Source organism: Entelurus aequoreus, linkage group LG14, assembly GCF_033978785.1.
Source record: "Entelurus aequoreus isolate RoL-2023_Sb linkage group LG14, RoL_Eaeq_v1.1, whole genome shotgun sequence".
Classification (NCBI taxonomy): Eukaryota; Metazoa; Chordata; class Actinopteri; order Syngnathiformes; family Syngnathidae; genus Entelurus; species Entelurus aequoreus.
Genome location: NC_084744.1, coordinates 39,997,166 through 40,022,980, shown reverse-complemented (window position 1 = coordinate 40,022,980; position 25,815 = coordinate 39,997,166). Strand labels below are relative to the sequence as shown.

The window sequence follows — 25,815 nt, the reverse complement described above, 5'->3', positions numbered from 1 at the left end:
GTAAAATTGACATTAGTTTTTTTTACTGTAAATAAAAAAACCCTGCAATTTTACAGTAAAATTTTGGCACCTGAGCTGCCTGTTTGTTAGTTTGTTTTTTTTACCACAAATCAACAACTGTAGATTTTTCAGTGTATTACTGTAAATGCAAAAACGGCACCACAGTTTATTACAGTAAAAAAATGTTTTTTCATTTCGAGAAAAATCCTATATATATATATATATATATATATATATATATATATATATATATATATATATATATATATATATATATATATATATATATATATTAGGGGTGTTTGAAAAAATCGATTCGAATTCGAATCTCGATTCTCACGTTGTGCGATTCAGAATAGATTCTCCTTTTTTTTAATCGATTTTTTTTTTTTAAATTGTATTATTTTTTATTTTTTATTTTTTCAATTAATCAAGGCAACAAAACAATTCACAGCAATACCATAACAATGCAATCCAATTCCAAAACCTAACCCGACCCAGCAACACTCAGAACTGCAATAAACAGAGCAATTGAGACAAACACGACACAGAACAAACCAAAAGTAGTGAAACAAAAATGAATATTATCAACAACAGTATCAATATTAGTTACAATTTCAACATAGCAGTGATTAAAAATCCCTCATTGACATTATCATTAGACATTTATAAAAAAAAAAAAAAGAACAATAGTGTCACAGTGGCTTACACTTGCATCGCATCTCATAAGCTTGACAACACACTGTGTCCAATATTTTCACAAAGATAAAATAAGTCATATTTTTGGTTCATTTAATAGTTAAAACAAATGTACATTATTGCAATCAGTTGATAAAACATTGTCCTTTACAATTATAAAAGCTTTTTACAAAAATCTACTACTCTGCTTGCATGTCAGCAGACTGGGGTAGATCCTCCTGAAATCTATGTATTGAATGAATAGAGAATCCTTTTGAATCGGGAAAAAAAATCGTTTTTGAATTGAGAATCGTGTTGAATTGAAAAAAAAAAATCGATTTTGAATCGAATCCTGACCCCAAGAATCGATATTGAATCGAATCGTGGGACACCCAAAGATTCACAGCCCTAATATATATATATATATATATATATATATATATATATATATATATATATATATATATATATATATATATATATATATATATATATATATATATATATATATATATATATATATATATATATATATATATATATATATATATATACTGTATATATATACTGTATATATATATATTAGGGATGTCCGATAATGGCTTTTTGCCGATATCCGATATTCCGATATTGTCCAACTCTTTAATTACCGATACCAATATCAACCGATACCGATATCAACCGATATATGCAGTCGTGGAATTAACACATTATTATGCCTAATTTGGACAACCATGTATGGTGAAGATAAGGTACTTTTTAAAAAATAAAATAAAATAAGATAACTAAATTAAAAACATTTTCTTGAATAAAAAAGAAAGTAAAACAATATAAAAACAGTTACATAGAAACTAGTAATTAATGAAAATGAGTAAAATTAACTGTTAAAGGTTAGTACTATTAGTGGACCAGCAGCACGCACAATCATGTGTGCTTACAGACTGTATCCCTTGCAGACTGTATTGATATATATTGATATATAATGTAGGAACCAGAATATTGATAACAGAAAGAAATGGGGGGTGGGAGGTTTTTTGGGTTCGTGCACTGATTGTAATTGTATCTTGTGTTTTTTATGTTGATTTAATAAAAAAAAACAACCGAAAAAAACAAAACCGATACAGATAATAAAAAAAACGATACCGATATTATCGGACATCCCTAATATATATATATATATATATATATATATATATATATATATATATATATATATATATATATATATATATATATATATATATATATATATATATATGTATATATATGTACCATGAAGTAGCCTGATAACTAACAGAAGGACAAACAAACACACATACAATCTACAAGTGTGTACTAGGTGGATGTCGTAGCTCTGCTAAGCAATATTTGAATTATGTGCAGTCATTAAAGAACATTTCTAATGGTGATGTAAGACTTCTCCACAGTCGCCAGTCGCACATATATATTTTTTCCAACGGCAATGTTATGAATGACAGGAACAGAAAACACTAAGGACTCCACATCACCTGTTTATAAATGTTCATTTATACATATTTCTTTCCTAAATACACCCCTACTCTGAATGGAATACAAATAAACAAAGTAGCATTGACTCGCTGTTATCTGCACAATCCTAATGAGATGCACTACAATTGCATTAGCATTCAGTGGTGGAGAACCACACTTATTGTATAGATAATAGTTGACTCCACTGCTGTAATGTACCACTAGGGTATATGTGGTGCATGCACATCACAGTAAATATAAAAGCAGAACAATGTAGATTCATTCAGTTATGTAACAGCTGGATGTACTGTCAGTCTATTAGTGCCAGTCAATACATGCCAGGGAGGATTAGCTTTGACTCAGTCATTCATAAAGATAGATAACATACAGTAAAGGGGGTGTTGGAGCCTAAATACTTGTGTGTGTGTGTGTGTGTGTGTGTGTGTGTGTGTGTGTGTGTGTGTGTGTGTGTGTGTGTGTGTGTGTGTGTGTGTGTGTGTATTTATACCCTTCTTGAGACATCAACAAGGACAAGTAACTTCCATATGAGGACCCGTGAACAAAATCATGGTCCCAATACAGAAAACCATTGCATCTAATACACAATGTCTCATTTGCACCCCTGCTGGTGACATCTATCAAAATGAGGGGGGTCCCAAAAAGGAGGGATTTTTCAAATTTCAAATTTTAAAAGCGACTGTGTGTCGCTTTTAAAAGTGCTCCCCCTCTGGTTAACATATGAAATAACAAGTGTGTGTAAAAATATGAAGTGCTTTTGGCCAAAAATAATTTAAATAACTAAAATAAATATGTATATATAGACATACTGTAATAACTTGAAGTAAATAATGAACATTAAAAACCAATTACAAACAAAAAAAACAAAATAAATAATAATTAACTAAAAGCTTACCTTTTTTATATTTGCATAGTATGTATATATTATAATTTTGTTGTAAATACAAATCTTTATATATTTAAAAAGGGCGGTCCTAAAGAGGTAGGCATTTTTCTGAGGCCTCAAGAAGGACACAAATACAAGAATATGTGTGTGTGCGTGTGTGTGTGTTCTTGTATTTTCACCCTTCTTGAGACATTAAGAAGGAAAAGTACCTTCCATAAGAGGAGGTGTGAACAAGTTAGGACATAAATCATGGTCACAATGCGGAAAACCAATACATCCAATAGAGAGCCAAATACTAGAGTCCGTGAACATTGCTCCAAAGTCAGGATTGTTTTGTTGCTTTAATGTGCTTCCAGAAGTAAACATTGACAGGTGCAAAGGCAGCAATATATGATAAAACAAGACGGCAGCTAGAAAAGGATTTCCCTATTCATCCCCGAAAAAACCCGCCAGGTGAATAGCTGATTTTACCACTTCCGGTGCTGACGTAAGACAACCCATATGTGACCATAAGATGAACAAATACACTACGGTACTAAGAGTATAGTGGCCATTAACAGTTAGCTTCCATAGCATGGTTGCCCAAAGTGTGGCACAGGGACCATCTGTGGTCCCTGACTCCTTTGTCATCGGTCTTAAGCACATTACAAAAAACAAAAAACAAAAATCTCATTTGCACCCCTGCTGGTGACATCCATCAAAATGAGGGTGGTCCCAAAAAGGAAGGATTTTTCAAATTGACTGTGTGTCGCTTTTAAAAGTGGTCCCCCTCAGGCCAACATATGAAATAACAAGTGTGTGTAAGAAATTGAAATGCACCCCCTTTGGCCAACATTTAGTTAAAAAATACATATGTATATTGAGACATACTGTAATAACTTGAAGTAAATAATGAAGATTAAAACCCAATTACAAACATCCATCCATCCATCCATTTTCTACCGCTTGTCCCTTTTGGGGTCGCGGGGGGTGCTGGAGCCTATCTCAGCTGCATTCGGGCGGAAGGCGTGGTACACCCTGGACAAGTCGCCATCTCATCACAGGGCCAATTACAAACAAAACATTAGACATTTTTTTTTACTAAAAGCTTACCTTTTTTATATTTGCATAGTATGTATATATTATTAATGTTGTAAATACAAATCTTTATACATCTAGAAAGGGCGGTCCTAAAGAGGTAGGCATTTTTCTCAGGTCTCAAGAAGGTAACAAATACAAGAATGTGTATGCGTGTGTGTGTGTGTGTGTATGTTTGTCTATGTGACATATGAGGACATTTTTATGAAATCTGACCTTACATATGAGGACCTGTTGCGTGTGTGTGTGTGTGTGTGTGTGTGTGTGTGTGTGTGTGTGTGTGTGTGTGTGTGTGTGTGTGTGCGTTAATCCAGCTGCAGTGACCGTCACCAGACCTACTTAAATATCCTTCATTCATTTGCTGGTGCTTATGTCAATCACTTACATACACTTATTAGGACATCAACTTGAAGTATTCAATAAGCCTCGTTTTCACTCAATTGTCAGATTTTTTTTTATTGCGTGTCCGAAGTGAAGTTATTATTAACTTCGGGGAGTGGCCCCGCATTGTTTATGGAGGCACAAAATTAGCTGATAGCTTTTTAGCCGATGGACTAAAAATAAACAGAGGATCTGTGTATGATTGACATGAAAAGGCATTAATCAACAATGGCAACCACATACTTTTTCAATAAAATCAGCCGATAATGATCGGCGGTCGATCGATTCCTAATAATTAGCAATATTTTATTTAAAAAAAAAAAAAATGTATAGTTCAAATAGCTTCATAATTGTGACACAAAAAAATCAACTCCAGTATATTGGAGCATTGGTGGAGAGTTGCCGATAGAGTACCCATCATGCCTTGTGTAAAGACCCTTAGATATGTGCACCCAATTTAGTAGTAATAATAATACTTTATTTATGTTATGCGTTAACTTGCTGTTATATAAATTGAAAGTTTGGAACCCTTGTGTTCTGTTTGCTAGCAAGGTTCAAATGTCAATGCAAGGATCTGTCAATGTGTCCAAGATCCTCTATACAACAGGAGCACTCTTTTTAGGAATTTGCTGCAAAACTGTTTGTCTGCCAAGTTTTGAACTGATCTCGGGCCACCTGTTGAGTAACCTTGCCTTAAAGGCCTACTGAAACCCACTACTACCGACCACGCAGTCTGATAGTTTATATATCAATGATGAAATCTTAACATTGCAACACATACCAATACGGCCGGGTTAGATTACTAAAGTGCAATTTTAAATTTCGCGCAAAATATCCTGCTGAAAACGTCTCGGTATGATGACGCCTGCGCGTGACGTCACGGATTGTAGAGGACATTTTGGGACAGCATTGTGGCCAGCTATTAAGTCGTCTGTTTTCATCGCAAAATTCCACAGTATTCTGGACATCTGTGTTGGTGAATCTTTTGCAATGTGTTCAATGAACAATGGAGACAGCAAAGAAGAAAGCTGTAGGTGGGAAGCGGTGTATTTCGGCCGGCTGCAGCAACACAAACACAGCCGATGTTTCATTGTTTACATTCCCGAAAGATGACAGTCAAGCTTTACCATTGGCCTGTGGAGAACTGGGACAACAGAGACTCTTACCAGGAGGACTTTGAGTTGGATACGCAGACGCGGTACCGTGAGTACGCAACCAGAATGTTGCCATAAACATTTTGTTTAATTTGTATGTGTAATGCAGTATGCAGCTGCGGCTTCCAAACATTTGATCGCTTGCCCGTACGTGCGTGCCGCTATGTGCATGTCACGTACGTAACTTTGGGGAAATATATGTGCTGTATGAACTTTGGAGAGGTGAACGGTACTTTGGGCTGTGGGATTGAGTGTGTTGTGCGGGTGTTTGATTTGTATTGGCGGGTTATATGGACGGGAGGGGGGAGGTGTTTGTTATGTGGATTAATTTGTGGCATATTAAATATAAGCCTGGTTGTGTTGTGGCTAATAGAGTATATATATGTCTTGTGTTTATTTACTGTTGTAGTCATTCCCAGCTGAACATCAGGTCCCACCTGCCTCTCACAGCATCTTCCCTATCTGAATCGCTTCCACTGCCCTCTAATCCTTCACTCTCACTTTCCTCATCCACAAATCTTTCATCCTCGCTGAAATTAATGGGGAAATTGTCGCTTTCTCGTCCGAATCGCTCTCGCTGCTGATGGCCATGATTGTGAACAATGTGCAGATGTGAGGCGCTCCACAACCTGTGACGTTACGCGCATATCGTCTGCTACTTCCGGTACAGGCAAGGCTTTTTTATCAGCGACCAAAAGTTGCAAACTTTATCATCGATGTTTTCTACTAAATCCTTTCAGCAAAAATATGGCAATATCGCGAAATGATCAAGTATGACACATAGAATGGCCCTGCTATCCCCGTTTAAATAAGAAAATCGCATTCCAGTAGGCCTTTAAGATGACATTTTCCATGCAACTCCAAAGTCAGTACAACATTGTGTTAGTTCACTATAATATTGTGGTTCTTATAGATAAAGGCTCATGATCGATTCACGTCATACTCACATATTCCTGATGCTATTGGGACACACACATTTTAACCTCTCTCAGGGGTTACGTCACAGGAACAAGTGTTACACGAGACAAAGACCACAAGTAAATGCAATAGGAATCAATATGTCATTAAGCTTGAATGTTATGACTTAAGTTTGAAAGACCAAAGTAGGAGTGTGTCTCTTCAAGCATCTTGTTTACAGTAGTGTTGTCCCGATACCAATATTTTTCAGTACTTTTCTAAATAAAGGGCACCACAAAATATGTCATAATTGGCTTTATTTTACCAAAAAATCTTAGGGTACATTAAACATATGTTTATTATTGTAATTTAGTCCTTAAATAAAATAGTGAATAGAGATGTCCGATAACATCGGCCTGCCAAAAGGGTTGTTTCTTTCTGTTATTAATATTCTGGTTCCTACATTATATATCAATATATATCAATACAGTCTGCAAGGGATACAGTCCGTAAGCACACATGATTGTGCGTGCTGCTGGTCCACTAATAGTACAAACCTTTAACAGTTAATTTCACTCATTTTCATTCATTACTAGTTTCTATGTAACTGTTTTTATATTGTTTTACTTTCTTTTTTATTCAAGAAAATGTTTTTAATTTATTTATCTTATTTTATTTTATTAATTTAAAAAAAAAGTACCTTATCTTCACCATACCTGGTTGTCCAAATTAGACATAATAATGTGTTAATTCCACGACTGTATATATCGGTTGATATCGGTATCGGTTGATATCGGTATCAGTAATTAAGAGTTGGACAATATCGGAATATCGGATATCGGCAAAAAGCCATTATCGGACATCCCTAATAGTGAACATCCTAAACAACTTGTCTTTTAGTAGTAAGTAAACAAACAAAGACTAATTAGTCTGCTGACGTATGCAGTAACACATTGTGTCATATATCCACCTATTATTTTGTCTACATTATGAGGGACAAACTGTAAAAATTGATTATTAATCTACTTGTTCATTTACTGTTAATATCTGCTTACTTTCTCTTTTAACATGTTCTATGCACACTTCTGTTAAAATGTAATAATCACTTATTCTTCTCTTCTTTGATACTTTACATTAGTTTTGGATGATACCACACATTTAGGTATCGATTCAATACCAAGTAGTTACAGGATCATACATTGGTCATATTCAAAGTCCTCATGTATCCAGGAACATATTTCCTGAGTTTATAAACATAATATACATTTTTTTTAAACAAAAGAAGATTTTGTGATGCTAAAAAATATCGATGTAATCATAGTAGTATCGACTAGATAAGCTCCTGTACTTGGTGTCATTACAGTGAATGTTAGGTGTAGATCCACCCATGGCATTTGTTTATATTGTAGTGTCCCCAGAAGAGTTGGTGCTGCAGGGAATTCTGGGAATTGGTTGTTTTGTATGGTTTCACTATATCAATCAATCAATCAATCAATGTTTATTTATATAGCCCTAAATCACAAGTGTCTCAAAGGGCTGTACAAGCCACAACGACATCCTCGGTACAGAGCCCACATACGGGCAAGGAAAACTCACCCCAGTGGGACGTCAATGTGAATGACAATGAGAAACCTTGGAGAGGACCGCTTTTGTGGGTAACCCCCCCCCCATATGGCACATGTTTATGACAGTGTTGGCGTGGTTCATACGGTCACCCTTAGTGTGACATGTATGGCTGTTGACTAAGTATTCCCTTCATTCACATGTAATTAATGTGATCAAAGTTAACTAAATGTTGTAACATGGCTCCTGTGTGCTATATTGGGCTTGTATTGTTGCCATGGAGTCAAGGACTGGTGACTTTAAAGCAGGGGTCTCAGACACGCGGCCCGTGGGCCAATCGCGGCCGGTGAGACGTTATTTTGCGGCCCGCACCTTAATATGAAAATGTAATGTTAGTGCGGCCCGCGAGTTTTATATGAATTGCACTTGACAGCGTCACACTTGCCAACCCTCCCGATTTTTCCGGGAGACTCCCGAATTGCAGGGCAACCATTCTCTCGAATGTCTGCTGATTTTCACCCAAACAACAATATTAAGGGTGTGCCGTGATGGCACTGCGTTTAGCGCCCTCTACAACCTGTACAAACAACGTGCCAGCCCAGTCACATGTTGAATTTGGTTTCTGTACACACACGTAAGTGACTGCAAGACATACTTAGTCAACAGCCACACAGGTCACACTGAGGGTGGCCGTATAAACAAGTTTAACACTGTTACAAATATGTGCCACGCTGTGAACCCACACCAAACAAGAATGACAAACACATTTTGGGAGAACATCCGCACCGTAACACAACATAAACACAACAGAACAAATACCCAGAATCCAATGCAGCCCTAGGGAGACCGTGCTTTCTCAGTGATGGCACCTAGGCTATGGAATAAACTCCCCCTGAATATTAAGTCCGCCACCACTCTGGACTCTTTTAGAGCACAGCTTAAAACTCACCTTTTTACTGCAGATGACTTTTGATTCATGTGTTCATTGTGAGTCTTAAATGTTTAGTTTAGATTCCTTTGTGTGTCTCAGTCTCTGTTTCTGTTTTTTTTGCTTTTTTTGTTTCTCCACTCGGGCTGCGCCCCGGGCTGATGTAACAGTTGGTTGGGGGGCGCATAATAAATGCAAATAACATAACACAACATAACTCTTCCGGGCTAGAATATACACCCCCGCTACCACCAAACCCCACCGGGGACGGGGTTTGGTGGTAGCTGGTGTGTATATTCTAGCCCGGAAGAGTTAGTGCTGCAAGGTGTTCTGGGTATTTGTTCTGTTGTGTTTATGTTGTGTTACGGTGCGGATGTTCTCCCGAAATGTGTTTGTCATTTTTGTTTGGTGTGGGTTCACAGTGTGGCGCATATTTGTAACAGTGATAAAGTTGTTTATACGCTCACCCTCAGTGTGACCTGTACGGCTGTTGATCAAGTATGTCTTGCAGTCACTTACGTGTGTATGCAGAAGCCGCATACAGCATGTGACTGGTTGTAGAGGACGTTAAAGGCAGTGCCATCACGGCACGCCCTTAATATTGTTGTCCGGGTTAAAATCGGGACAAATTCGGGAGAATGGTTGCCCCGGGAGATTGTCGGGAGGGGCACTGAAATTCAGGAGTCTCCCGGAAAAATCGGGAGGGTTGGCAAGTATGTTGCTAGGGCGGGATAGCCACTCAAAGAAGGTGAATTCATTAAAAAGTGCATGTTAGATTTTTTAAGAAATCTTTTTTTGCGGTCCAGCCTCACCCAGTGTCTGCATCCAGTGGCCCCCATGTAAATTGAGTTTGAGACCCCTGCTTTAAAGAAATAACAACATTGCTGACTGTAGACAGACATTAGCCGCTAGCTAGCTACCCTACCCATGTCTTAAAGCACCTCTTCCTGAGGATGTTCTGCATGACACGACAGGTGTCTTTTTTGAGGCGGTATAGGACCGAATATGACTCAATAGTATCGCGGTACTATACTAATACAACCCTAGTTTACAGTAGGACCTACAGGACATGCTAGCAAAGATGATTGTGCTATATGAATGATACAAATAATACTTACATGTTAGTGTTGGCTGTAGAGGTAAGCCACTCTCCTGCCAAGCCAACAATGTCTAATCCAGTCGACAGCTGGTTGAAGAATCTGGGATGACCTATCATCCATTGATGATTAACAAATAACATCATTAATATTTGTGGTTTGGCTGCTTCAGGCCCCTTTTGTCCTCCTCACCTGTCCTCACGCCATACTTCAGAGTGTCCCGACAGTCCACCAGGATCTGCTCCAGGGACTCTGGCTGCTCTGAGAGCTCCAGGTTAAAGCCCTCCATGCCTTCCAGCAGCTGGTGTGGGTGGTGGAAGTCCAGGACCTTGGTGGATCTGTCGAAGGTTTTGCGGATGTAGCTTGTGAGGATTTCCACCACCTCCAGCAAGAACTGCATGGTGGGCTCCTCGCCGTTTTTGGCAGGTAAGAGATCTGCAGAAAGAATTGTGCAAAACCCAAAACTAGTGAAGTTGTCACGTTGTGTAAATGGTAAATAAAAAGAATACAATGATTTGCTAATCATTTTCAACTTATATTCAATTGAATAGACTGCAAAGACAAGATATTTCATGTTCACACTGACAAACTTTGTTATTTTCTGCAAATATTAGCTCTTTTGGAATTTGATGCCTGCAACATGTTTCAAAAAAGCTGGCACAAGTGGCAAAAAAGAGTGAGAAAGTTTTGAGGAATGCTCATCAAACACTTATTTGGAACATCCCACAGGTGAACAGGCTAATTGGGAACAGGTGGGTGCCATGATTGGGTATAAAAGCAGCTTCCATGAAATGCTCAGTCATTCACAAACAAGGATGGGGCGAGGGTCACCACTTTGTCAACAAATGCCTGAGCAAATTGTTTAAGAACAACATTTCTCAAGCAGCTATTGCAAGTAATTTAGGGATTTCACCATCCACGCTCTGTAATATCATCAAAAGGTTCAGAGAATCTGGAGAAATCCCTGCATGTAACATTGAATGCCCATGGCCTTCAATCCCTCAGGTGGTACTGCATCAAAAAGCGACATCAATGTGTAAAGGATATCACCACATGGGCTCAGGAACACTTCAGAAAACCACTGTCAGTAACTACAGTTTGTTGCTACATCTGTAAGTGCAAATTAAAACTCTACTATGCAAAGCCAAAGCCATTTATCAACAACACCCAGAAATGCTGCCGGCTCCGCTGGGCCTGAGCTCATCTAAGATGGACTGATGCAAAGTGGAAAAGTGTTCTGTGGTCTGACGAGTCCACATTTGAAATTGTTTTTGGAAACTGTGGACATCGTGTCCTCCGCAACAAAGAGGAAAAAAAAACATATCTGGATTGTTTAAGATGCAAAGTTCAAAAGTCAGCATGTGTGATAGTATGGGGGTGTATTAGTGCCTGAGGCATGGGTAACTTAGGCGCTATTAATACATTTTTTACCACTTGTGGTAAATTCAGTTGAATGGACATCTGCAGGAACTAGGAGACTAGTCAGGATAGAAGGAAAGATGAATGCAGCAATGTACAGAGACATCCTGGATGAAAACCTGCTCAGGAGCGCTCTTGAACTCAGACTTTGGCTCCCGCACATACTGGTAGACAATTATACTGTACATACAAACATACATACACGCATACGCCCATACACACACATGCATACGCCCATACACACACACGCATACGCCCACACACACACATACGTACGCACATTTATACATACAGTCGTATAGTTATACATATACATAGGTACATACAGACGTATATATATATACATACATAGGTACACACGTACACACACACACACACACACACACACACACACACACACACACACACACACACACACACACACACACACACACACACACACACACACACACACACACACTGTACAAAACATATGCATACTGGAAAAACATATGCTCATATACATACATACATACATACACTAATGCATACAATCATGTTTCATTCAAACTCAGTTGAAGCACAGCTCACTGCTAAAGCTCACCTTATTTTTACCATAACAATCTATAAGGTTAATTAGTTCTCCCCCAACGTCATTACCTTTTTTCTTTTGTAATTCAAGTATTCTTTACATGTATATGTTGTTGCATTTGAAGCAATTGTAATGTTGATAATAGAGATAATTATTAGTATTCATTATCAATATTACTTGTCCAGGGTGTACCCCGCCTTCCACCCGAATGTAGCTGGTATAGGCTCCAGCACCCCCCATGACACCGAGAGGGACATTTATTATCGATATTGTTCCTTCTATTGGTATTTGAATCGCTCCGTTTGTAGTGCAATAATGTTTATTGTCATTTCTGAGTTATTACTATCTAATTCTTTAACTGGTTCTTTTTTATATTTTGTGTATCATATATATATATATATATATATATATATATATATATATATATATATATATATATATATATATATATATATATATATATATATATATATATATATATATATATATATATATATATATATATATATATATGTATCATATTGATGTATATATCATATTGATATATATATCATATTGATATATATATATCATATTTGCTGATGTTCTGCTGTTGTTGTTTTTGTTTTTTGTTGTTGTAGTTTCTCTCTTCTTTTTTATCCCCCTCTTGCCCCCCTGTCCCCTGGTTTTTTTTAAATTAAATTTGCAAAAAGCTCTAAAACGTTTTCCCATTGTCATTATGGGATATTGTAGAATTTTTGACGACAAAAATTTAACATTTTATTTTGGAATAAGTCTGTAGCATAACAAAAGGGAAGCAGTGTGAACACGTTCCAGCTTTGTCATCCTTTTAGACACAAACGTGTCATTAAATGTGCTTTACAGTAAAATAATGGGCATTTTTTTTCTGATAGTTGTCCTAGTTTTGTGTAACAAATGTGTGTTATAAATGCACAACAAGGATTCCTGTTGCTGTCACAAAGCTTTCAACGTGTCAATAGGATCGACCGGCCTTACGGCTGAAATATTGCACTGTCAGCAAAAGCTACAATATAAAATATTCAGCATCGACAAGGAGATTAATTACATGAATTTCTTATTATCAGCTCTTATTCTTATGATGTGCAACTGCCGTGCATCATACCTGAGAGATGAATGTTTTGATCCACAATATTAGAAACACCTCATTAACATATTGTTACAATAATGTGAAAGTGTCAATCAAAAGCCAGCATTATGATCATTATGAAGACAGAATGTTTGATACAGTTCTCATATTGGACCAGACCAGGGGGCTCCAAAGTCTGGAACAAAGACAATTTGTTGGCCTGTAAATTGTATATTTTTTTATCAGTCTGTTGCATTTTTTACAAATAAACACAATTAGTATATTTAAAAAAGAAGAAATATTCAAACCACACTGGAAACACAAAATGTTGTTTTTTTTACACTCTGGTGGCACTCAGCCTGTTTTATTACACACACTTGCACTTTTCAGTGACTTTTGGATGAAACACCTCAAAAAGGCAATTGTGTTGTCACATGAATACAAAACCCTAAAAGCAGTGAAATTGTCACGTTGTGTAAATGGTAAATAAAAAGAGAATACAATGATTTGCAACTTATATTCAATTGAATAGACTGCAAAGACAAGATATTTCATGTTCACACTGAGAAACTTTTTTTTTTGTTGCAAATAATCATGAACTTAGAATTTAATGGCAGCAACACATAGCAAAAAAGGCATTTTTACCACTGTGTTACATGGCCTTTCCTTTTAACAACTCTCAGTAAAAGGTTTGGGAACCGAGGAGACACATTTTTGAAGTGGAATTATTTCCCATTCTTGCTTGATGTACAGCTTAAGTTGTTCAACAGTCTCCCTTCTGATATTTTAGCCTTCATATTGCACCACACATTTTCAATGTATGGACTACAGGCAGGCCAGTCTAGTACCCGCGCTCTTTTACTACGAAGCCACGCTGTTGTAACACGTGGCTTGGCATTGTCTTGCTGAAATAAGCAGGGGCGTCCCTGATAACGTTGCTTGGATGGCAACATATGTTGCTCCAAAAGCTGTATGTACCTTTCAGCATTAATGGTGCCTTCACAGATGTGTAAGTTACCCATGTCTTGGGCACTAATACACCCCCATACCATCACAGATGCTGCCTTTTACACTTTGCGCCTAGAACAATCCGGATGGTTCTTTTCCTTTTTGTTCCAGAGGACACAACGTCCAAAGTTTCCAAAAACAATTTGAAATGTGGACTTGTCAGACCACAGAACACTTTTCCATTTTGCATCAGTCCATTTCAGATGAGCTCAGGCCCAGCAAAGCGATTCTGGGTGTTGTTGATAAATGGCTTTGGCTTTGCATAGTAGAGTTTTAACTTGCACTTACAGATGTAGCGACCAACTGTAGTTACTGACAGTGGTTTTCTGAAGTGTTCCTGAGCCCATGTGGTGATATCCTTTACACACGGATGTAGCTTTTTGATGCAGTACCGCCTGAGGGATCATGCAGTGATTTCTCCAGATTCTCTGAACCTTTTGATAATATGATGGACCGTAGATGGTGAAATCCCTAAATTCCTTGCAATAGCTGGTTGAGAAATGTTGTTCTTAAACAATTTGCTCAGGCATTTGTTGACAAAGTGGTGACCCTCGCCCCGTCCTTGTTTGTGAATGACTGAGCATTTCATGGAAGCTGCTTTTATACCCAATCATGGCACCCACCTGTTCCCAATTAGCCTGTTCACCTGTGGGGTGTTCCAAATAAGTCTTTGATTAGCATTCCTCAACTTTCTCACTCTTTTTTTGCCACTTGTGCCAGCTTTATTTGAAACATGTTGCAGGCATCAAATTCCAAATGAGCTAATAATTGCAAAAAATAACAAAGTCGTCCAGTTCGAACGTTAAGTATCTTGTCTTTGCAGTCTATTCAATTGAATATAAGTTGAAAAGGATTTGCAAATCATTGTATTCTCTTTTTCTTTACCATTTACACAACGTGACAACTTCACTGCTTTTGGGGTTTGTAATAATAATAATTTTATAATGGTAAACAATAGCATGTCAGCCATACAGACAAGAGATTTAGGGGTTATACCATGGGAACATCTCTGTGTGGAGTTTGCATGTCACTCAGGTACGCTGATAGGTTAAATAGAGACTCTCAATTGGCCACAGGTGTAAATGTGAGAGTGAATTCTTGTTTGTTTTTATGCGTACCCGCTGAAATAGTCTATGGAAGGATGAATAAATGTTTAACATCTGCCTAACGAGCACTGGGCTTGAGTCACCCGTTGAAAAGTGCAGAATTTCGCACGTGTGTAATAAATTCCCGCACTAATGGGTTAGTAAAGGTTGTGGCTTTCAAGTACCCGTGAGTCCGGGGCTGAGAATGCGATTCATTTGTTTGACTAGTCAGTGGTCTTGTGGTTAGAGTGTCGGCCCTGAGACTGGGAGGTCGTGAGCAATGTTCCCTCTAATTTTTCATGTGTGTGAGCAAACGCAAAAACTCCCTGAGCATTCAGTGGAGCCCATGTGAGCAACATCAGACGTGCACACCTTTCCCAAACCTGACTAAATAACAAGTTCAATCTCCATCCATCCATCCATTTTTCTACCGCTTGTCCCTTTCGGGGTCGCGGGGGGTGCTGGAGCCTATCTCAGCTGCATTCGGGCGGAAGGCGGGGTACACCCTGGACAAGTCCCCACCTCATCGTAAGGGCCAACACAGATAGACAGACAACATTCTCATATTATTATAATCAAATGACAGCAGTCATTTCCATTTCTAATATAAGTGTTTAGGCCCACTTACAATGACAATAACAAAAAATATAGTTTTTCATGAACTGTGTACTTGTATTGTTTGTCTGGGTGGAGGTCCTGCTTTGGAAATAGTTTCTTAGCCCTTTCAGATATTGCATTTAGTTCCCATTAAAACATTCTCATGTTGCACAATGAGATGTAAGCAGGGGATCATGTGTACATTCCTGCAACTTCCTGTTTGTAAAAAATATATTTTTATTAGTATTTATTTAATATACTAACAGCATTTCATGATTCATATTTATAAATTAAGATTCCTAATAAATGACACTAGAATAAGGACACATTTGATTGGTAAATCATAGTGTAACGACTTGGAATGACACTTTATGTGTGGTGTTGGAGTTGTCCGACTTTTTGTGTGGCTGTAAACGCATCACTGGCTAAGTGCCATATGTGCATGTGTTGGCGCAAGTAAGAAAGAGCGAGCGGCTGCTGTTTATATAACAAAGTTGCTTTTGGTCTTTTTTGTACTGCAGAAAATGACCAGTTTTGCTAGATATCATTTTTTTTACTAATGTTTTGGTGATGTGTTTATGGCCGACAATAAAGAGTTTTGCTCAGTAAAGTGATGGATGGAATTCATGTCCTCAAAGCGTCTCGACAGACGTTACAATATTTGAACAATGATGACGAAAACTGTTTTCTCTGTCGTGTCCGTGTCGTGTCGAAAAATTGTTATGCGCTTATTTTTTTATTTGATTTTGTGCGTGGCATAGATTTGCCGTGTGCAGAGGACGCTTGAGCAGTGCGCAATTCCACTGGCGCGCACCTTAGAGGGAACGTTGGTCGTGAGTTCAAACCCCGGCCGAGTCATACCAAAGACTATAAAAATGGGAGCCATTACCTCCCTGCTTGGCACTCAGCATCAAGGGTTGGAATTGGGGGTTAAATTACCAAAATGATTCCCGATCTCGGCCACCGCTGCTGCTCACTGCTCCCCTCACCTCCCAGGGTGTGGGTCAAATGCAGATGTTAATTTCACCACTCGTAGTGTGTGCGTGACTATCAGTGGTACTTTAACTTGAACTTTTGTCAAGCCTGTGATGCCAACAGTTAAGGACCACAACTGTTTATTTTTTTCACAAAACTAACGCATTTGTAGTCGGGGTGTAAAAAGGTCGTTTGAACAACCATTCGATTCGTATTTCATGGCTGCTGACACGATAACATTTTTTTTTAGAACGATACGATCCGAACGATTCAGTGAGTTGAAATCGATTCAGTTCTTTTCTTTTTAGCAAAAAAAAAAATCAAGCAGTGTGTCTGCACAATAAAAACTGGATAATTGACACTGCAGGTGAAGTTTCCTAAATTCCTGTTACTCATTGTAAATACATTAGATAAACAAACAGGCAAGTAAACAACAATTATGGCCAAAGCGTTCACGTCTTACGAACCCCGTTTCCATATGAGTTGGGAAATTGTGTTGGATGTAAATATAAACGGAATACAATGATTTGCAAATCCTTTTCAACCCATATTCAATTGAATGCACTACAAAGACAAGATATTTGATGTTCAAACTCATAAACTTTTTTTTTTTTTGCAAATAATAATTAACTTAGAATTTCATGGCTGCAACACGTGCCAAATTAGTTGGGAAAGGGCATGTTCACCACTGTGTTACATGGCCTTTCCTTTTAACAACACTCAGTAAACGTTTGGAAACTGAGGAGACACATTTTTTAAGCTTCTCAGGTGGAATTCTTCCCCATTCTTGCTTGATGTACAGCTTAAGTTGTTCAACAGTCCGGGGGTCTCCGTTGTGGTATTTTAGGCTCCATAATGCGCCACACATTTTCAATGGGAGACAGGTCTGGACTACAGGCAGGCCAGTCTAGTACCTGCACTCTTTTACTATGAAGCCACGTTGATGTAACACGTGGCTTGGCATTGTCTTGCTGATATAAGCAGGGGCGTCCATGGTAACGTTGCTTGGATAGCAACATATGTTGCTCCAAAACCTGTATGTACCTTTCAGCATTAATGGTGCCTTCACAGATGTGTAAGTTACCCATGTCTTGGGCACTAATACACCCCCATACCATCTTAGATGCTGGCTTTTCAACTTTGCGCCTATAACAATCCGGATGGTTCTTTTCCTCTTTGGTCCGGAGGACACGACGTCCACAGTTTCCAAAAACAATTTGAAATGTGGACTCGTCAGACCACAGAACACTTTTCCACTTTGTATCAGTCCATCTTAGATGAGCTCAAGCCCAGCGAAGTCGACAGCGTTTCTGGGTGTTGTTGATAAACGGTTTTTGCCTTGCATAGGAGAGTTTTAACTTACACTTACAGATGTAGCGACCAACTGTAGTTACTGACAGTGGGTTTCTGAAGTGTTCCTGAGCCCATCTGGTGATATCCTTTACACACTGATGTCGCTTGTTGATGCAGTACAGCCTGAGGGATCGAAGGTCATAGGCTTAGCTGCTTACGTGCAGGGATTTCTCCAGATTCTCTGAACCCTTTGATGATATTACGGACCGTAGATGGTGAAATCCCTAAATTCCTTGCAATAGCTGGTTGAGAAAGGTTTTTCTTAAACTGTTCAACAATTTGCTCACGCATTTGTTGACAAAGTGGTGACCCTCGCCCCATCCTTGTTTGTGAATGACTGAGCATTTCTTGGAATCTACTTTTATACCCAATCATGGCACCCACCTGTTCCCAATTTGCCTGTTCACCTGCGGAATGTTCCAAATAAGTGTTTGATGAGCATTCCTCAACTTTATCAGTATTTATTGCCACCGTTCCCAACTTATTTGTCACGTGTTGCTGGCATCAAATTCTAAAGTTAATGATTATTTGGAAAAAAAAAAAAAGTTGATCAGTTTGAACATCAAATATGTTGTCTTTGTAGCATATTCAACTGAATATGGGTTGAAAATTATTTGCAAATCATTGTATTCCGTTTATATTTACATCTAACACAATTTCCCAACTCATATGGAAATGGGTTTGTATTTGAATAAAGTGCAACCAAGCCTTTAGGTTGAAATAACAAGAGGAAATCGATTGTCACAGCTCTAACTTGTAGGCTTCATACAGAATGTAGCATGAAACAATTGGACCACAATGCAGTTGGAGTAACATTTGCACGAGTATAGAGATGCGATGTTTGCGAACGAGTCGAGTCTTTCAAGCAGTTCACTTTTCTGGTTATTTTATCTGCTGTTGATTTTCAAAGTAATAGTGTACTGATCTGCAAAGTTTTTATAAAGGGAAATTTACAATCGCGATCTCATTCCTTATGCATATGGAATGTGGGATGTGGCGATGTGGTGAAAATGTGGTCAGAAGAATCTGTGCTCTCCTGCAGGAATGCTTTGACTGCACTGACTGGGGCAGGGGTCAGCAACCCAAAAACGTTGAAAGAGCCATATTGGACCAAAAAAACCCAAACAAACTGTCTGGAAGTCTTATAATGAAGGCAAGTGTCTATATGAGCTATTATAGCCTACTATCAAAATGACTATATGTCGCAGGCTGAAGCAAATCTTTGTTGACAGAAATGTTGAAATGTAATATTTATTCTACACATTTTCACAACATTAGAAACCATTAGTAAATCAGAGGCTACTCAGAAGGTGAGATAACTCCTGGAAATGACTGGCTTATAATGGCCAAAAGGTATAGATGTGTGTGTCCAAGTTAAAGGAAACTGTCTTCTTCTAATAGATTTATTACAATCTTTGGCAAGCTAGGTAATGTTTGCTGTGGTCTGGAACAACATGGCACACAAACAACTATCTGAAATGCAGCCAATATTACATACAGATAATGTGTCATGAGACATGCAAAACTAAATTATATACAGAGGATAAAAGTAAAGGATATCAAATATAGCTACAAATGAGGCATAATTATGCAATATGTACATACAGCTAGCCTAAATAGCATGTTAGCATTGATTAGCTTGCAGTCATGCCCTGACCAAATATGCCTGATTATCACTCCAACAAGTCAATAACATCAACAAAGCGCACCTTTGTGCATTCACACACAGCATAAAACTTTTGGTGGACAAAATGAGACAAAGAAGGAGTGGAAGATTTGACATGAAAACAAACTGTTGCGTCACAGTCCACACTATGGTGAGTTCAAGAACCGCCGAAATGAGTAGGACAAAAGGATGTTCACCAGTGAAGCATACACACAAACATATTAAACAGTGGTAGTTCTAACAAGGTTTGTGGCATGTTTGTCCTCTAACAAAAAACATCCATCAATCCATCCATTTTCTACCGCTTATTCCCTTCGGGGTCGCAAATGTTCAGTGTTGGGACTAACACGTTACAGGGGGGGGGGGGGGGGGGGGGGTGCTCCAGACTGTAGTTGAGGAGCGGAGGGGAGACGTTCTTCCATGGCCTATGTACTTCAGGACTAACAATCTTTAACAGTCTTTACAGCTCCGGACTCGAGGGTGAATGACGAGGCCGGTGGTTTGTTGCAACTTTGTGACTTTATTGGTGTCTGATGTCTCTCGCCCACTCACTCACTGACGTCAGTCACCTCACATGCTGTCATATCTTCAAGGGCCACAAACACACACGCATACGCTACTCTCATAACAACTAACAAGACATCATGGCGAAGCCAGAAGTCGAGTTTCTTAACATGGAGACATTCTCAATACTTTTCTTTTGTCGAGCACAAAGAAAATAACATTTTAGTTAAATGTAAGTTGTGTCTTGGATCAAAGATCCCATCTACTTAAAGTTCAAGTTAAAGTGCCAATGATTGTCACACACATACTAGTTGTGGCAAAATTATTCTCTGCATTTGACCCATCACCCTTGATCACACCCTGTGAGGTGAGGGGAGCAGTGAGCAGCAGCAGTGACCGCGCCCGGGAATACTGCCCAAAACAGCAATTAAAATCTGCTGAAACAGCTACATAAGCAACATGCTTCGACGAAGCTAGTAAAGAGAGACACAGACTCCGATGCCACTTCAGCTCCACTTGAGAGTTTTAACGGAGAGACTGCTAGCCAGGACAACATTGATAGAGCCTCTGCAGTGTATGTGCTAGAAGACATGCAGTCTATTTCTACAGTGGAGTCACCCGCTTTCAGGCAGCTAATTAGCATGATACCGGCGTCAAACAGCAAATGGCGTGGAAAAACATGTTCCAAATACCTGGACAGTGAGTACATAAACATGGAAAGCGAGCTAAAGAAAACAATCCAAACTCTGCCTCTGCTCATCATTCATCATTGAAGGTACACACTCTGTCAATTCTCTTATATACTCTTTCATTTTAGACTTCTAGAGTGTTTGATTATCACATCACTCTAAATGTATAGACTATAAAGTTCACAAACATAAAGAGGGATCCTAGTGGGCCAGGGCAATCTTTCCTTATCTCTAAACTAAAATTGGGGAAATGTGTAGTGTTCTGGGCTTCAGTACAGTGTTGATCTCCTGAATACATGATTTTATTTCCGTAATCTTTGAGAGAAAAAAAATGCCTGGTTAGAATTTGTGTATGTCATGTGTGCCTTCCTTGGGTGAAGCCAGGTTTATAGCTATGTTGTTATTATGCTGTTTGTTACGTATGTATGTTATGTTGCAGCTATTTAAAATAGTTTTGTCAATTTGTTCTGGCCTGAAATAAATTGGCCCTTTGAAACATATCTTTGTCTTTGTGTGTTGTATGTAGAGCACATTGCTTAGCAGAGTTCAGTGATGCAAATGCATGTCAAGTTGATCAACACATTGTATTATTCTCCAGTGCAATAACAGTACTGAAATGAAGGCTAAAAGGGCATTAATGGGAGCCTTAAAAAAAAAAAGAAAAAAAAAAAAGTAACTAAATAGTTACTTTTCACAGTAATGCATTACTTTTTGGTGTAAGTAACTGAGTTAGTAACTGAGTTACTTTTGAAATAAAGTAACTAGTAACTGTAACTAGTGACTGGTTTTCAGTAACTAACCCAACACTGCAAATGCTCCACCTAACAAATGTTTCACCAAACAAATGTTCCACTTAACAAATGTTACACCAAACAAATGTTCCAACAAACAATTGTTCCACCAAACAAATGTTCCACTTAACAAATGTTCCACCTAACAAATGTTACACCAAACAAATGTTCCAACCAAACAAATGTTCCAACCAAACAAATGTTCCACCTAACAAATGTTCCACAAAACAAATGTTACACCTAACAAATGTTCCACCAAACAAATGTTCCACCAAACAAATGTTTCACCAAACAAATGTTTCACCTAACAAATGTTCCACCTAACAAATGTTTCACCAAACAAATGTTCCACCAAACAAATGTTCCACCTAACAAATGTTTCACCAAACAAATGTTCCACCAAACAAATGTTACACCTAACAAATGTTCCACCTAACAAATGTTACACCAAACAAATGTTCCACCAAACAAATGTTCCACCTAACAAATGTTCCACAATTGTTCCAACCAAACAAATGTTCCACCTAAAAAATGTTCCACCTAAAAAATGGTACACCAAACAAATGTTTCACCAAACAAATGTTCCACCTAACAAATGTTCCACCAAACAAATGTTCCACCTAACAAATGTTCCACAATTGTTCCAACCAAACAAATGTTCCACCTAAAAAATGGTACACCAAACACATGTTCCACCAAATAATTGTTCCACCTAACAAATGTTCCACCAAACAAATGTTCCACCAAACAATTGTTCCACCAAACAAATATTCCACCTAACAAATGTTACACCAAACAAATGTTACACCTAACAAATGTTACACATGAGGACTTTGAATATGAATATTGTATGATCCTGTAACTACTTGGTAAATGGTAAATGGTAAATGGGTTGTACTTATATAGCGCTTTTCTACCTTTTTTTTTTAAGGAACTCAAAGCGCTTTGACACTATTTCCACATTCACCCATTCACACACACACCCATTCACACATTCACACACTGATGGTATCGGATACCCAAATGGTGTGGTATCAACTAAAACTAATGTGAAGTATCAAAGAAGAGAAGAATAAGTGATTATTACATTTTAACAGAATTGCAGATAGAACATGTTAAAAGAGAAAATAAGCAGATATTAACAGTAAATGAACAAGTAGATTAATAATCCATTTTCTACCACTTAATAATGTTGACAACATAATATAATTAATTTATGGTAGTTTTATCTTACTGTCTTTTACTAACTTTTACTCTGCCTTTTTTTATTGTTCATGTGACTTTTTCTTCCTTCTTTTCCTGGTCCTGGTCCCAGGCAGCCTGTCGAGTACTTTGTCATGTTGTGATCTGTTTGGTTTATTTGAGTATGTCAGAATAATTGTATATAAGTTATCACACAACTTTGTGTTCCCATGAGTTCAGGCTGCCCTGCGAGAAGACAAAAGCTGTCTTTGATCTCATCAGGCAAAAGGCTTGTAAACCTCCACTGTGTGCGATGGGAAGCGACATGGAGGTGTCGGTTTCCCTGATCTATTGGACAGCCACAGGAAGACCTTGTCATGACCCGAGGTCTACAAAGCAGAGAGGGAGCAGAACCTGACACCGCTCCAGGCACCTTTTCTTTAAACTGTTTATGACCGAGTGCGGCAGCTGTTTATGACCCCCCTCCCTTTAGAAACAGCTGTAGCCATGTAATCAGGAAATGCCCAAATAAATGAGGCGGCGTGGAGCTCCCTCCTCAGAGCGGCGGGGTGACGCGGTACGAGGGTGCAGGCACACATGCGCTCTCCTCATGAGCTAAATTGAATCCTGTCTCTGTTTGATTCCTTTGCTTCTTGTCTTGTCTAATAGATGTCATCAGTGTTTGAACCTGCTGTATTTGACACTGCCAAACAAATCTACCTTGGGGTACAAATAAAGTCACTTGAACTTGCACTACCTTATGGAATGTTTTCAATGAAAACATAAGCCAAATGACAGTATTAATAATGTTTCAGAATAGTTCCCATTAATAGAGTATACATTAAAGATATGACGTCTGCAAACGAGTTTTAAGTCAATAATAATGTTTTTGTTTTTTTTCAAAATGACTTCGCTGTAGTGGCTGCTGGTTGCAGGAGCTCTGCGCTCTGTGTTCCTACTTTTGTGTTTTTGATGTTTCCCTCTTATTTGTATGTGGTTTTTTGCCTTTTGGTTCGGGCCCTTTTGGGACTTTCAAGACTTCTGCAGTGCTTTTTGGTGATTTTTGTGTGTTTTGTTTGCAGCGGACACCAGCTGCTGGCTCTCTGCTACACCGGAGTCCAAGTCAGGGACTGGAGGCTATGCGGAGCTCGAGTTGATCATCGGGACGGACGAGCTTCACGGAGCTGAATGAGTATGTATCGGACACTTGGGTCTCCCTAGATCACTGGTGTCAAACTCCCGCCACATCATTTAAGTGGCCCGCGAAAGCCTGCGGAAAATGTGTGTTAATAAAATACCTACTCAGTGGCCTGGTGGTTAGAGTGTCCGCCCTGAGATCGGCCGAGTCATACCAAAGACTATAAAAAATGGGAGCCATTACCTCCCTGCCTGGCACTCAGCATCAAGGGTTGGAATTGGGGGTTAAATCACCAAAAATGATTCCCGGGCGCGGCCACTGCTGCTGCCCACTGCTCCCCTCACCTCCCAGGGGGTGAACAAGGGGATGGGTCAAATGCAGAGGACACATTTCACCACACCTAGTGTGTGAGTGTGACTATCATTGGTACTTTAACTTACTTTAAGATTTACTTCATTATTTTTTACTAAATGCAAATAATTATTTCGATTTTGACAGGAAAAAATGCGTATTTTCTAAATTTTATCTAATCATGGCAAATATGACATCATTATATAGTGTATTACAAAAATATGTTAGTAGATAACATTAGTTTGTACATGAAAACATCTAATAATGGAGTGCATAGACAATTATAGTAATAATATGAGGGGATTACTGCTACACATTTATATCAATGCTGTCAAATGATTTTTTTTTTTTTCAAATCATATCAATTTGAATTTTGATTAATCACAGCATGCATATGCCCACATGCATAATTTTTTATTACATTTTAAAAAAGCAGCCCTTTGAGAGCAGACATAACTGCGATGTGGCCCTCAATAAAACACGTTTGACACCCCTGCTCCAGATGGATTCTCGCCCATCCGCGCGGACCGGACACTAGTCGGGAGCTAGTGGGCAGCCTAGGACGGAGTCTGCTTTCTTGTTTACTTTGTTGGGTCTGTTCTTGTTTCTGACCGTGCGGTGTGGCCCCTCACCCCAGCAGCAAATGGTGAGGCCAGAGCTTTGTACTGTATGTGGATGTTTTTGTTTTGTTTTGTTTTGTTGTTTGTCTATGCATGGTGCAATGAAATGTGTTATTTATTGCTTATTTGTTGGTTTTCCCTTACATTGTAAGGTTGGTCCGATGGCAGTGAAGTCACATTGAATTCACCTACTCAGTGGCCTAGTGGTCAGAGTGTCCGCCCTGAGATGGGTAGGTTGTGAGTTCAAACCCCGGCCGAGTCATACCAAAGACTATGAAAATGGGAGCCATTACCTCTCTGCTTGGCACTCAGCATCAAGGGTTGGAATTGGGGGTTAAATCACCAAAAATGATTCCTGGGCGCGGCCACTGCTGCTGCCCACTGCTCCCCTCACCTCCTAGGGGGTGATCAAGGGTGATGGGTCAAATTCAGAGGACAAATGTCACCACACCTAATGTGTGTGTGGCAATCATTGGTACTTTAACTTTAACTTTAACATTGTAGTCTGTAGCTGCAAGTAGAAATGGCACCCAGGAAGTGTTGCTCTTTTATGTCCTCTGATCTTTCCCACTTCTTTTGTTGCTGTTTTACCCTTTTTTCCATGAACTTTGT

General features: G+C 38.7%; 1 protein-coding gene across 2 annotated transcripts in view; it reads right to left on the bottom strand.

Moving 5' to 3' along the window:
* LOC133664885 (glutamate decarboxylase 1-like) overlaps positions 1 to 25,815 on the bottom strand; it is a 354,813-nt gene that overhangs the window by 27,005 nt on the left and 301,993 nt on the right. For both annotated transcript variants that reach the window (XM_062069880.1, XM_062069881.1), the window contains 2 exons: positions 10,360 to 10,602; positions 10,189 to 10,279 (listed from right to left, as the gene is read on the bottom strand). In XM_062069880.1, coding sequence (XP_061925864.1) covers positions 10,189 to 10,279; positions 10,360 to 10,602 — 334 coding nt within the window. The remainder of the gene's footprint in view (positions 1 to 10,188; positions 10,280 to 10,359; positions 10,603 to 25,815) is intronic.